General features: G+C 42.9%; 1 protein-coding gene across 10 annotated transcripts in view; it reads left to right on the top strand.

The window, feature by feature from the left end:
• The window catches only part of ZMYM4 (zinc finger MYM-type containing 4), a 54,685-nt gene that overhangs the window by 26,888 nt on the left and 12,883 nt on the right, over window positions 1-14,914 (top strand). For all 10 annotated transcript variants that reach the window (XM_081018282.1, XM_081018284.1, XM_081018291.1 and 7 more), the window contains 16 exons: window positions 427-948; window positions 1,612-1,679; window positions 2,167-2,337; window positions 3,142-3,220; window positions 3,943-4,195; window positions 5,342-5,516; window positions 6,544-6,756; window positions 7,492-7,642; window positions 7,761-7,876; window positions 8,762-9,037; window positions 10,077-10,227; window positions 10,660-10,832; window positions 11,529-11,718; window positions 13,356-13,499; window positions 13,715-13,752; window positions 14,052-14,196. In XM_081018282.1, the coding sequence (XP_080874408.1) occupies window positions 427-948; window positions 1,612-1,679; window positions 2,167-2,337; window positions 3,142-3,220; window positions 3,943-4,195; window positions 5,342-5,516; window positions 6,544-6,756; window positions 7,492-7,642; window positions 7,761-7,876; window positions 8,762-9,037; window positions 10,077-10,227; window positions 10,660-10,832; window positions 11,529-11,718; window positions 13,356-13,499; window positions 13,715-13,752; window positions 14,052-14,196 (2,865 nt within the window). The remainder of the gene's footprint in view (window positions 1-426; window positions 949-1,611; window positions 1,680-2,166; window positions 2,338-3,141; window positions 3,221-3,942; window positions 4,196-5,341; window positions 5,517-6,543; window positions 6,757-7,491; window positions 7,643-7,760; window positions 7,877-8,761; window positions 9,038-10,076; window positions 10,228-10,659; window positions 10,833-11,528; window positions 11,719-13,355; window positions 13,500-13,714; window positions 13,753-14,051; window positions 14,197-14,914) is intronic.

Genomic DNA, 14,914 nt, shown 5'->3' with positions numbered 1-14,914 from the left:
TTCAGGTTACAGACTCTGCTAACCCAGAAATAGTACCTCGGGTTAAGAACTTTGCTTCAGGATGAGAACAGAAATTGTGCTCCGGCAGCGCAGCGACAGCAGGAGGCCCCATTAGCTAAAGTGGTGCTTCAGGTTAAGAACAGTTTCAGGTTAAGAACGGACCTCCGGAACGAATTAAGTACTTAACCCGAGGTACCACTGTAAATACATTGGGGCACACATAAATATTTTATTTTATTAAGTCTCCTTCCCTCTTTCACATCCAGTCACAAGGTTGCAAAAAACAACTTTTGAAATACAAAACATCAGAATTACAAACTGTAATAGCCAGCTGAAAGCCCAAAACAATATCCTCATTGTTATATTTGCTTCCATATTGTAAATATGTTGGTTTTGGAAAGCATCTTATTCTTCTTCCTTCTCCAGGTGGTGAGCTTGTACCTACAGAAATGTCTGAGAAAACTGTTCACAACCTAACCCCTGCCTTTGACAGCATACCGTACAGAATGCAGAATCGAACAGGATCTACAAACTCTTTGTTGGTTGACAGTGATTACTTCTTGAACTCTGGGGATCTTACAGGGATTCCTATTGTTGGGAGTGACAATGAGGACGAGCAAACTTTTCCTGCAAAGGATAGCCTCCCTTCGCGCCCTGAGGATAGTCGGGGAGATATGAGGAGGGTTCGGGATCATGCAGTGGACAATGAGAAAGACACACAGATGCAAAATGTGATTCAGAAAGACCTCTCTTCCCCTTTTGACAAAGGGCCCTCTGTATTTAAGTCTGTTCGGAAAGATTTTAGCATAGGAAGAGATGATGCTAAAGATATTTTTTTGACAAAGGAGAAAGCCAGAGAAGGACCTTTTCAGGAGCATGACAAACGATTGGAAAAAATGCCGAAGGAAATGGATTCCAGATTGAAAAGCAGTTTCCTCGATAAATCAGGTAACACTTTGTTTGCTAAGGTTAAGCAGAGAGCAAACCTTAGGGTTTAGGTTAAACTTAATGAGTTTCTGCTTATTTCAGTGAAACATCTTCAAGGAAATTCCCAGTGGATTACACACCATGGGACAGATCTGTCTGCCACGCTTAATGGCACTCACTTTGCCTCATGGATGGCTGCATCTGGTTGACGTACTCAGTTCCATCAACTTTTGAAAAAACTGATCAACAAAATAGTACTGCAGTGGTGGGGACTTCTGGACTGCAGACTTAATTAGACCTGGCAAGGGTTCTAATTTGGCCCCTGAGTCCATTTCCCCCAAACCAAACTGACCAGTCTTACACCTGATGACATAATGTGGGGCAGCTAAGTATTTTGCTGCAAAGGATTATTTTTTTAAAAAAATTAACATGTGCTCCCAATTGTTCCTTGACAAGTGGGGTTCACTGACAGTGCTGTTCAACTGATTGGTGCTGACAGTGAGTGAAGTTGTTGCATGATGTTGGTTGACTGCCCACCTGTGGGTGAAGTGGGTGAAGAAATCAGAAGACCAGGATCGGGCCTGCCAGCCGAATGCAGTTCCCCACCCTTCATTGCTGCAGTAGTCCACAGGTTGATGTGAATTGTTTTCCAAAGGGATGCTAATTGAATATGTTTTTCCCTAGTTACTAATCAAGTGGATGAAACATTACGGACACAGTTGGCACCACAAACACCAGAAACTAACTTCAGGGTAAGTTGTGGGCCTTTATTTGATTGGCAAATCAAAGTGCATTTTTTTGGAATAGGAATATTGTAGAGATTTTGTTGTGCTGCTGTTGAACCCTCTGCTAATAGTTGGCTAAGCTGCCATAATGCCACAGAACGGTGGAGCTAGTTGAAGGGTCCTGGACTGTCATTCTCTGAGCTGCTCTGATCTTATATAGGGGCAAAGTAGAAGAGCCTAGGAAAGAGAGAAGCAGCAAGGGTCTAGGAAAGGAAAGGTAGGTGTAAGAGAGAAAAAGTGGACCAGGGAATGGGGGAGAGGAGTTTCTAGGTCAGGAAACATAGAAGATGGAAACATAGAAACTCAGGGTAACAAGAACAAGAGGAGAGGTCATGGGGAAAGCTGCTGGAGAAGAGAAAAACTGGGAAAGTGGACTGTAGCTAAATTCAGAGGTAAATGGGAAAGTTATCTCCCAAATGTGTATGCTGCTGAAGTTACTGTTCTTGTGTGCTAGGAGTCTAGCTACCTGTTTGCTAATAAGGAATCCGTTGGTCAAGAGCTGGGGAATTCCTATGCACCAAATATTAGAATTAAGGAAGAGCCTTTGGACAATGACTACGATAAAGCTATTGCACCTCAGCAGGGGCTGCTGAACAAAATTAAGGATGAACCAGATAATACTGAGGTAAGATGGGACATAAACTGCCTAGCCTTGACCTGTCTCTCTGTGTTATAAGTGCAGCATTGGCTGCTGGGTTAAAGCTGTATGGTGAAGATATTGAGAGGTAGTAGGGATGGGGTTGCATCTCTGTTCTTAGCTCTTTGGATGCTTTTATAGCTGCCTTCAGAATAACTCTTTTCATGGAAAAGTGCAGTATCTTGGATGCATGTATAAGTGGGGCAGGGGCATGGAGGAAAGTAAAGTAGGGATGGAGTTTGGTGAGCCATTCCCATCAAACGTGGCTGACACCAGCACACTGCATAGGGAAAGTGATCTGTCATGGCATCCAACCCAATGGAGGATTATTTTATTATACATCACCTTGAGATGTTTATTTATTTTTATTTATTCATTTTAATTTCTATACTGCTTTACATTTTTAATAAAAATCTCAAAGCGGTTTACAGCATATTAAATCAATAAAACAATAGCAGGACAATGTTCCTCCGGCCTCATGAGGAGCCTCTTTCTAGGGCTGGTGAGTGTGGGCCCCGCCCCCTAGGCCAGGTGCAAAGTGCCTTGCAGGGAGCGGCCCTCACCCTCACAGCCAGGCAATGTTCCTCCAGCCTCATGAGAAGCCTCTTCAGTAGGACTGGTGAGTCTGGGCCTTGCAGAAGGTGATTGTTTATTATTATTATTGTTAATTATTATTACTATTGTACTGGAGTTAGGGCACAATTATTTCAAATGTGTCCCAGGATTTACACAATAGATTGAGTACTGGTGATCACAGTGGCTGGAATTTTACCTGTAGCTGTTTTGTTTCAGGAATATGGCCAGCAGCCAAAAACTCAGGAAGGGGAACTGAAGATCAGTGCTGTGTTTTCAGTCAGTGGCAGCCCTCTTGGTAAGGAAAAGGGTTGCGCTTGCCCCTCCTGTTCTTCAGATGGCCATGCTATCCTTCAGCAATGCTTCCAGGGAGATTTACGAAAGCAAGATAAATAACAGAAATCAAAAGAGAACTTTTAAATAAATTATAGCATTAAAAAGCCTAGGGACATTTTAAAAAGGCTTTGCCAAGAGAAATTGTTTCATAATTTGTTAACAGCTGCCAGATTAGTGATAGCACAGACATGGAAATCTATTGAATCCTCTGAAGAAAAGGATTGGGTGCAGACAGTTTGGGATTTATTAATTATGAATACGTTGCTCAACACAGAAAATCAGGACTCAGAAAGGGAGACAGAAAACTGATAATTTAATGGGGCATTGGTGGCCAGTAATTTGACTTCTTCCTGTTCATAAGTCCGGTTTCCAAAGTAGTACATAACTATATACGAATTGCCTTGGAAGAAATGGCTTTCTGTATTTTGTTTGAGCAAATGGAGCAGAAGGGTAATAGTAGTGATTTTTTTATTTTATATTAAAAGTCAGTAATACATTACAAAAAAAATAGCAACATTGGCAAACTTCTCTGGGGAGGGACTTCTAAAAATGAGGCGCAACAACCAAGAAGCTCCCCCCGCCTCCAGTCACCACCTGCTTCTCAGGTGGAGGTGGAGCACCTGGAGGAGAGCCTCTGAAGATGACCTCAATAGCAGCATATTTCTTCCCTCTCTTCTTGGTAAGCTCCACAGCTGACTTCCAATTTCCCACCTAACACACCATCCTCTGGCATGAACAAACTGCTTCCTTCAGTCCCGAGTACGGCTGTTCGGGTTTCCTGTTCAGGCTGCAAGAAGATCCTACAGAAGGGGCAAACAGCCTATCAGAGGAAAGGCTCCACTCAGCTCTTCTGCTCCACACTGTGCCTCACGGGATATACTGTACCAGCCACACGACCACCAGCTTCTTCCAAGAAAACCTGTTCCAGCTGCTCAAAGTAAGGGCTCTGAGGCTTTGAAATGTGCTACAAATCATTCTGAATTGTTTGTGGGGAGTTTAGAAGGCGTTGTGTCAAGTACATGTTATCCCACACTTCCCTTTGTTGCAGAAAGTCCACTTTGGGCGGGTGGGGGGGAGAGGTTTGTTGCATAAGAGCATCAACTCAGTTTTGTAACTTGGATTTGCTGGTATGTGATTGAATTCCACCCCAAAGGTAGTGACAGTCTGGAAGCACCCATGTACTCAAGTCAAGGAAAAAAAAATGCTTGCAAAGCAGACTTTTGACACTGACAATCAGCAGAAGGAATGGAAAAAATCTTAGCCTTTTTTGCTTTTTATTTTTTGTGAAAGGGGAAAGAAACATAGCACTAATATTATTATTTTGTAAACAGCCCTGGGAATGTAATTTGAAGGGATGCGGGTGGCGCTGTGGTCTAAACCACTGAGCCTCTTGGGCTTCCCGATCAGAAGGTCAGTGGTTTGAACTTGTGTGATGGTTGTGAGCTCCTGTTGCTCTGTGCCAGCTTCTGTCAACCTAGCAGTTCAAAAGCACGCAAGTGCAAGTAGATAAATAGGTACCGCTGTGGCGGGAAGGTAGAAGGCATTTCCATGCACTCTGGTTTCCGTCATGAAGCAGTTTAGTCCTGCTGGCCACATGACCTGGAAAGCTGTTTGTGGATAAATGCCGGCTCCCTTGGCCTGAAGCAAGATGAGCGCCACACCCCATAGTCGCCTTTGACGGAACTTAACCGTCTTTTATATAGATATAGATATAGATATAGATATAGATATAGATATAGATATAGATATAGATATAGATATAGATATAGATATAGATATATAAATTTTGAAGACATGTTCTGGTCGTGGGAGTATTGATACAGAGCTTGTACATCCCTGGAAGTACCCACGAAGTAACTGAAGCTTGCCGTGGGTTTACTTCTGTGATTCTGTTGTAGTCAGGCCAGGTCACACTCATTGGTACCAGTTGCTCCATTTGTAAAGTGGAACATGCTAGCTAGACAGATCACAACCACTATGCTGACATTTGGTGTTGCAGAGAACCTCACTGGTCTGTGGAGGATGTAAATTTGTGGTTGTGAAAGTTGAACACCTGATTTCTTCCTCTTTCAAAACTGTGTAGGGACATTCTGAATCCAAAGGATGTGATTACCGCTCAGTTTGACAACACTAACTCCAGCAAGGACTTCTGCAGCCAGTCGTGTCTATCCATGTACGAGCTGAAAAGGAAGCCTGTCGTCACCATTCACACAAACAGTATTTCCACCAAGTGCAGCATGTGCCAGAAGAATGCAGTGGTAACTGAAATCGCAAACCCTTTTTCTAAATTTTTGGTTGGTCAGGATGCCAGGTGATTAGTGAATCGGCTTTGGGTGCGGGAAAAGCCACATTCAGTGTTAGCTCAGCCATGAAGCTCTGCATATTGCTTTCATCAAATCACTAGCTTGTCTAACTTCATTGGTTGGTTTCCAAGTTGAAAATTATAAAGAGCACTTTGTACATCTGCACTTGTGAGGGTGAGGGCAGGTGAGGGCAGCTATAGCCACCATGCAATAGAATCCAGTTCCAAAGAAGAGTCCTATTTTCTGAAGTTTTGGAGTTTGCTGTCACCAGTATGCAGATGGCATTCTCCTCTTATCACTTGCATCTTGAACCAAGGAGGCCATTGAATTTCCGAACCAGTGTCTGGAATCAGTAATGGGTTAGGATGTGAGCAAGCAAGCTGGGATGGGGAAGGCTGTGCTAGAGTCTACTTCTTGGATATAGTATTGTTTCCCACTCTTACCCCCAAATTTCTACTGCATCATTCCAGTGGAATTCTCCTGAATCACTGAAATTCTTTGCCTTTGTGGTTCAGAAAAGCAAAAATGGGTTTGCTCGGTTGCTTAATTTTTAATCAGAATTCACGATGAAACAAAACTTGTAGCAAGTCTGACAAGTTACTTCATTTGGGGATCTTAAAATATTGATTTTAATTTTCATGACAGATAATCTGATGCCTATCGTAAGTATGATTCACTCACAATGCCTAGTATTTCTCTTGTGAACCACCCTGAGATCTATGGATGGAGGGTAGTATACAAATTAAGTAAGTAAATTGTAAGAAAATTCAAAATTTGCAAGATGCAAAATTTACTTGCCTGGATTGCCAGTTTTTAAACACTTCTGTAAGTTTATTTTGTTTAATTAAAAAAAATCAAAGGGAGTTGGTAGGTGGGAGGGGGGAAATGCTTTAATCCACTAGATTTTTTAAAGTGCATAATTATTTTGAGAGAAAGAATGCCTTGGAATACTCCCATGTAATGTTTTTCTTTGCTCTCTCAGATTCGGCATGAAGTGAATTACCAGAATGTTGTGCACAAACTCTGCAGTGACGCCTGCTTCTCCAAGTTCCGCTCAGCAAACAACTTGACCATGAACTGCTGTGAGAACTGTGGGGGTTACTGTTACAGTGCCTCAGGCCAGTGCCACATGCTTCAGATCGAGGGGCAGTCCAAAAAGTTTTGCAGTTCAACGTGTGTCACTGCATACAAACAGGTCTGTGCATGGTTTCTTTGGTTCCTGGTGTGTGTTGCTGTTACTGTTTTAAATCATTATTTTAATGCACACTAGGCTTGCGTGGAGCCTCAACCCTATAGCTAATAATATGAAACTTGTTTATAGTTGTGTCTGTGGAGAGCAGCCAGATAGGGGAGGCGAGGGAGTGCTTTTAACATAAAAGCCAGAATTCTACTTTCCTTCTATTGAGACAAGGGGAAAATTTGAGAGAACCTGTAGTGGGCAGGAAAGGGGAGCTTACCACCAGTTGTTTTTATTTCTCCGGGCCAGATGGGTATTGGCCATGCTGCACAGGTGAACAGCTCTGGGTATAAGGGAGAGAATTTTGCACTCTAAACCTGCTGCAGGATCATCCCCTCACAAAGTGACTTTCCTGGGAAAGTCTTGGAAACCTGGAAACCTGAGTCTTAAACAGTCATGTAGTTCAGCCCCTTGAAGCAAATCGGGGGCTGTTCTTGTTTCCCATTGTAAAAGATACTGTTGCAAGTCTGTGACTCTTTACTTTGGTATCTTTGACTCCTTTTTGGAAACGATTTGAAGATGTTTTACATATAGTGAGCGGTGTGTAAATTGACTTAATAAATAAATACTAAGCTCACTTCTGTTTTGTGTATGTGATGCACCTATGTTTTTCACCTGCCAGTGAGCTATGTGGGCAAGTGAACTGTTTCAGCTCTCTGAAGGGGAAAAACTCTGTTGTTCCTCTTTCTACAGAAGTCAGCAAAAATCACTCCCTGCGCACTGTGTAAATCTCTGAGATCTTCAGCTGAGATGATTGAAAGCACAAATAATGTGGGGAAAACAGAGCTCTTTTGTTCTGTGAACTGCTTGTCAGCACACAGAGTTAAAATGGTCACATCTTCAGGTAAATGTTGTGCTGTCCTTTTCATATATACATTTTCTGAAATCAAGAGACCTTATTTAAGAAATAAAATTTCTTAAATTATTATTTTTCTGTTATTATTTGTTTTTCTCTCTGGCAGGTGTCCAGGTTCAGTGTAACAGCTGTAAGACCTCAGCCATCCCTCAGTATCACCTCGCTATGTCAGATGGCAGCATACGCAATTTTTGCAGCTATAGCTGTGTGGTGGCTTTTCAGGTATGTCCTGTTTTCCAGTTTAGTTACTCACTTGGCTTGTCAGATGTGCTAGTCTCATTCCCCTTCCTGGACTTGTGGCCATTGCCAATCTTTCCTTGGGCATACTCCTTCTCCTTTTGACCACTAGCTTCTCCATTGCTATGTTTCATCCTGATGAAAGTGCTAATACACTTAATAGACATAGCGCAGAGATGTGTCAGTTAAATTATAATAATCATAATAATTAATAATATAATATTTAACGTAAGAATTGCTTGCTATGAAGGATCTTGAAGTGGTTTCATAATATGCACACCTGCACACACAGAGTAAGCTCTCAACTTGCACATATTTAACTTGTTCATGTTCAGTTTTATGCACTTGGCATTAAAAAAAATTAGAAAGGGGGTGGGCATCTGGGGAAAAAACAATTGCATATATAAAAACAATTTCAAATCCAACACGGATTCCAGCTAGGAGAAAACTTCTCTACTTTGAAGACTTGTTGAAAAAGGAAAAAACTTCAACAGGTACCAAAAAGACAGTGGAGATGGTATAACACTGGTATAACCTCTCTGATATAACACAGACTTCTGTGACTTCATTTGTTCTCCATGATACTCTTTTATGAGATCAGTTTCCCAAGAATTAAGAATTCTGTTTTCCACAGATGGAGAACAATTAAAAGGAAAGAAAAGCATGGAGACGGCATAGGTTGGCTGTGGGGCAGGGAATTGGGGTGGTGGGGTGTACCTCCAGAGATTAGCAGGCTGCTATTGCAATCCTTATTAAAATTGCTAGCTCCTTCCTGGAATTTTGAAAAGGTGATCCTATGCTAGGAACCTCTCAAACTTGGCAGAAAATCCTGTTGATGTAAGGTTTTTCCATCCCCTGTTGCTTTAACAGAACTTGTTCAACAAGCCTGCGGGAATGAACTCATCAGTGGTGCCCTTGTCACAGGGCCAAGTGATTGTCAGTATCCCATCAGGAGCCACGGTTTCAGCAGCGGGCAGCACTACCTCCACGGTTTCCCCCAGCTCAGTCAGCAGCTCAGCCGCAGCTGGTCTCCAGAGACTCGCCGCTCAGTCCCAGCAAGTTACCTTTGCCCGCACTGTCGTCAAACTCAAGTGTCAACACTGTAGCCGCCTGTTTGCAACCAAGCCTGAACTGCTCGATTACAGGGTAATTGGCACCTGCCAGTTGTTGTTGTTCACAGACCTCTTGAAGCCGGACACGTGGGTGCTCTAATTGTGGACCAGACGCCCAGTGACAGGCAAGGCTGTGTGTATTCCATGCTTAATAATAAGTTTTAAAATACACTGCGCCAAGGAAAGCTGACATTTGTATACAAAATGCAAAGTGGGCTGATTTGCACTGTATCCCTTTTTGTATAATTTTTTGACGATTCTTTTTTGGGGCAAATTGATTCAGCCATGTCTTTGAGTTCTGAGATTTCAGCAGACATTGGCCACACACTTTGGAGCATATCTTTACCTCCACAAGATGTAGGAAGTTGTTATTTTTCTTATATGAAACTAGATTTTCTGCATTTTTTGAATTTACGTTCACTACCAGCATTGGCACTAGACCTCAGGGGACTCTTGGCACATTTTGATACTCCTCCCTGTCCCCCACTTTTGAAAAAATGGGCTTTAAATGACAGCAGCAGCAGTAGCAGCTTCTCTATCACCAAGGTAGCCAAGAGAACGCCCATGCCTCAACCATAGTCACTAGAAATATTTTTTAAATGTAGATTTTTTAAAAAATAAATAAATTTAAGCCTCTGTAGTTGCTTTGACAAACTGCAGTGATGACAGAGGCAGTGCCTGGCATTAAGATGTTGGCCCTGAGAGTGCTAGGCTCTGAAAAGAAGACCCCCTTGGTTCTTAGAGCCCAGAAAAGGCAGAGTCATAGTGGTCACCAGCCAAGTTTCATGGCAGATGGACAGCAGGTTGGGCCAATGAGGGACTCTTCTGAATTCTTGGGCCTCAGCCAGGGCCCAGCTTGACTGGCCACTGGTGCCAGGCCTGCTCACTATTCTACTCTAGGCTTTTCTCACACTTCTGTGGGATGGTGGCTTTTTACTCAGCCCCAATTTGCATTTAATGGAAGTGGGCAAATTTGCATTCCCACTGAAGAAGGATGAGGTGGCATGTCCTCTCCTGAATCAGGCAGGCATTGGAGGATTCAGTTTGACCAAAGTATTCTTGCTTAATTGCAGGGCAAAATGTTCCAGTTCTGTGGCAAGACCTGCTGCGATGAGTATAAGAAGATAAATTGTGTCATGTCGATGTGTGAATACTGCAAGATTGAGAAGATTATCAAAGAGACTGTGCGATTCTCAGGCATTGACAAGTCATTCTGTAGTGAGGGTAAGAAGGGACAGATCTGGATTGTGTATTTCAAACTTCAGTCCCAAGGCATTTTGTTCCAAGACCTTGGAGCTTCCTATTGCCACAGGAACAGGGCTCTATTGAGGATTTAGCAATCCTCAATCCCGAAATGTGAATTTGAGGTTACATTTTGACAAGGGTTGTAAAACCACATGGTTTGGGATCTAAATTTATCCAATTCATTGAGGAGCTAGTCTGTTAATTACAAGGGCAAAATAACCTGTTGCTTATTTTTAAGTCAGTATGTCACAAAGTAGTGTTTAGGCAGTAGCCATATGTTACTGCTTGTGGCTGCTTTGTTCACAAGGGATGTCTGTGCTGCCTGTTATTTGTGTATATTGTCCTACTTTGAGAACTGGCATAGAGGGGAAATCTTAATTGATTGCTGTTTGTTCTCTTGTGCTGTTCCAGGCTGCAAGCTGCTGTATAAGCACGACTTAGCCAAACGTTGGGGGAACCACTGTAAGATGTGCAGCTACTGTTTGCAGACATCTCCCAAGCTGGTTCAGAATCATTTTGGGGGCAAGGTGGAAGAGTTCTGTTCAGAAGACTGCATGTCAAAATTCACAGTTTTGTTTTATCAGGTAAGCTGCCCTGGAGTTCAAACATGTCTTAAAAATTAAAATTCTAGATAGAAAGCAAGTCTCTTATGTGAGATCTGTTGTACAGATGTATTGAGTTTGGATGTGGGGTTTCAGAGCTTGCTTCAGCCTTATTGGTGGGCCTCAAAGCAATCTTCAGTTCCTTAATTCCTTACATAAGCTGTTTAACCTCCGCATGAAGCTTCTGAGTGGAGTTATCCAAAGTTCTGGAGTACATTGTCAGCAATATGCTGGTGACACAAAAGCTCTACTCCTTTACATCTGCAGGGATGGCAGTGGATGTGCTGGACCGATGGTCTTGCCTTGGTAACGGACTGGATAAGAGCCAACAAACTGAAGCTCATTCCAGATAAGACTGCAGCACTGTTAGTGGGTGGTTTCCTAGAGTGGATGGATGGGAGGCTGCCTGCTCTTGATGGGGCTACGATCCCTCTGAAGGAGTGGGTATGTAGCTTGAGGGTACTTTTGGATCCTTTGCTGACACTTGAGGCTTAGGTGACCTCAGTGGCATGGAGGCCATATATTATTTGTGTCAGCAGGATTGTTCACAGGATGCAAACAAACTACAATAAGAAAGTCATTTGAGAAAAGCAGTCAGATATGTATGAACAATATTTTTTTTTTACTTTTTAAAAATAACAATATGCACATTGTACTCTCTTTTTCTCTTCTTTGTAGATGTCCAAATGTGACAGCTGCAAAAGGCAGGGCAAACTTGGCGAGTCCTTGAAATGGCGAGGGGAAATTAAGCATTTTTGCAACTTGCTTTGCATTTTGATGTTTTGCAATCAGCAGTGCGCATCAGATCCACCGCCACCTCCACCTCCTCCACCGCCGCCACCCCCACCCCCACCTCAGAACAATACAGGTAAAAGAAGGCCTGCTGCTATTATGGATGCCAGGGAAGCTGTAGGGACATCAGCTACAGGCAAATCCCATATCAATGAAAAAGCATGCCTAGGGGTGCTTCCTTTGTGTTTCTTTCAACTGAACAGCAGACTGGACATGAATCTAGCTGGACTAGGCTGGTGATAGGAACAGATTGCAACCAATACTCCTCCAGTGAAGGAGAATCCATCACCTCCCAAGGGAGGCTTTTCCACTGTTGAACAGCTTTTACTGTCAGAAAGTTCTTCCTGATGTTTAGTTGGTATCTCCTTTCTTGTAACTTAAAACCATTGGTTTGGGTCCTAGCTTCTGGAGCAGGAGAAAACAAACTTGCTCCATCTTCCATTTGACAGCCCTTTGTATATTTGAAGGTGGCCATCACCTCTCATCTCAGTTTCCTCTTTACCAGGCTAAACATACCCAATTCCCTTAACCATTCCTTATAGAGCTTGGTTTCCAGACCTTTGATCATCTTGGTAACCCTTCTCTGCACATGTTCCAGCTTGTCCATATCTTTCTTAAATTGTGGTTCCCAGAACTGGACACAGTACTCCAGGTGTGGTCTAAAAAGCAGGACTATTACAGTGGTGCCCCGCAAGACGAATGCCTCGCAAGACGGAAAACCCGCTAGACAAAAGGGTTTTCCGTTTTGGAGGTGCTGCGCAAAACGAATTTCCTATGTGCTTGCTTCACAAGACAAAAATGTCTTGCGAGTTCCTGCGGGGTTTTTTTCCTCCCCCCCCCCTTTCCCCAAGCCGCTAAACCGCTTATCAGCTTATCGTTAAGCCGCTTAACAGCTGATCGCTAAGCCGCTTAACAGCTGATCGCTAAGCCGCTTATCAGCTGATCCGCTAAGCCCGCTAAGCCGCTAATACTGTAGCGCTAATCCGCTAAACCGCTAATGGGCTTGCTTTGCAAGACGAAAAAACCCGCAAGACGAAGAGACTCGCGGAACAGATTCTTTTCGTCTTGCGAGGCACCACTGCACTTCCCTTGATTGGGACAGTATGCTATTTCCAGGCAGGTGAGTGTAGGATTGCAGCCATATTGGTATTTTGTATTCTTCTGAACAAAAAGGAGACTCACATCCTGGATAAAATCATCCAGTCCTGGCATAAAGTCATATCTGCTCAAAGTTCCTTTTCCCCCAACTCAAGTCACTATTTTAGTTTTCAAAGCTATAAAGATAACAGGGTTTGGCCGATGAACATTTTAATTGACTTTCCACAAGGAAATGTGCTTAGCAGGCTGCCATTAATTCCAGATAAAAGGTGTTTGACTATCACTACGTCTACAATTTAATTAATCTTCTATTGTGTGTTATTTTGTGACCAGACGAAACAAGCTAATTTTTTAAAAAGCTCAAGTATGCACAGTGATATGGTTCAAATAGGTCTAAATTGGGAAGGTCACTGACAATTAGCAACAATGAGATTTCATTTCTAACTATTTTCATTGCCAGTATGATAGAGTGGGTAAAGTATAGTTAAGGGGTGCAAATGTACGTATGACCTAACTGCTGCATCTGCAGAGAAATAGAGTGATTGACGTATAAATATTGTCTACTTGTGTCGTTCACATTACACTACTTCAACTCACTCTGCTTCCTCTACCCAGCAAATCTTTCCATGGCACCAACGTCCTCGGTGGGGCCCCCTCCGTCTCTCAGGAAGGATTCTACTCCAGTTATAGCAAACGTGGTGTCCCTGGCCAGTGCTCCTGCTGCCCAGCCCACAGCCAATTCCAACAATGTTTTGCAAGGTAAGGCAGCGATAAATGCACTTCCTGGTGTGTGTGTGTGTCTCTCACACATACACATCTATGCAAATTTACATTTTGTTGTTGTGGAAAGCAACAAGCATGGCCCTAAGAAAGTTGCTTAATGCCCCCTTTTTGTAATCCCCAGAAACTAGAACTAGTCATGATATTCTGAAGAGCGGCAAACAAATTTCCTGCTTTCCCTCCCCCTTTAACAGGTGCAGTTCCTACTGTGACAGCAAAAATTATTGGAGATGTAAGTTTTTCAAGAAATTTTTTGGGACATCTAGTAAAGTATTTATTTATATTTTTTTTCCTCCTCTCTCTCTCTCTCTCTCTCTCTCTCTCTCTCTCTCTCTCTCACACACACACACACACACACACACACTGCTCAAAGTCTTTGGGCACTTTTGCACTGTATGTAGAGGGGGAGGTGTAGAGGCAGTGGAAGAAGTGGCGGCTTAGTGGACTGGTAACTAGGACTAGCTGATCTTAGCATGACATTTACAAAAGGCAGCAAAGAGTTATTGTACCTCATTTTCTGCCCTGAACCAGGCAAGTACTCAGACGGATGCTTTGAAGCTTCCTCCTTCCCAGCCTCCCCGACTTCTCAAGAACAAAGCCTTACTGTGCAAGCCTATAACACAGACCAAGGCCACCTCTTGCAAGCCTCATACGCAACACAAGGAATGCCAGACAGGTATGTGCAGTTGTTCTGAGAGGGAGACAGAGAGATGTGAATGTAAAAACTTGTGTAAGCGCTTTTTGTTGTGACCAGCTAAAATATCACGCAGTAGTGAGCAAGTAGGGGAGCGTATTGGATGCAGCTGTAGAAGATGAAAAAGTTCCATTCAGCAATGGTTTTAAAAAACAGACCTTCAATACCATATTGCAGTGCATAGTACCCAGGGGAGTATTTCTGTTCAAGGCATTAGTCAGCCTAGAACTGGAGCCTTCTTTTGCACTAAAGGTTCCAGGGAGAAAGAAGCAATGATATATTTCTCTTTGGAAATGTAAAAACAAGTAGTTATTTGGATTTCTCTCAGTGGATTCTCTACCAGTGCAATATGCTGGGACTTTGCAAGCCAGAGAGCAGACGTTAAGAGAAACATCATGGTCCTTACATTAGGAAAGTAGTACCTTAATTTTAGAGGCCCAATTAGGTGGCATTGCCCAGTGCGTGGAGGGCATATCTTCCTCTGTAGTCAAAGTCCCACCATTAGTGGTAAATGGTCTTCTGTATCCCATGTATGCATTTCTTATGTATGATACAACCATCTTCTGTATGTGTGAATAAGTGTAGTAGAGACCAGGGCAGCCCCAGCAATCAAACCCATAATGAATTTTGACTCACATCTTCCCCCTTTGTTTATGGCAACCCATGAACAAGTGAAAATTCCAGCACAGAATCAAGCTGA

The sequence above is a fragment of the Podarcis pityusensis genome (genome assembly GCF_964106645.2).
Source record: "Podarcis pityusensis genome assembly, chromosome: 8".
NCBI classification, from domain to species: Eukaryota; Metazoa; Chordata; class Lepidosauria; order Squamata; family Lacertidae; genus Podarcis; species Podarcis pityusensis.
This window is presented reverse-complemented; position numbering and strand designations above follow the sequence as displayed.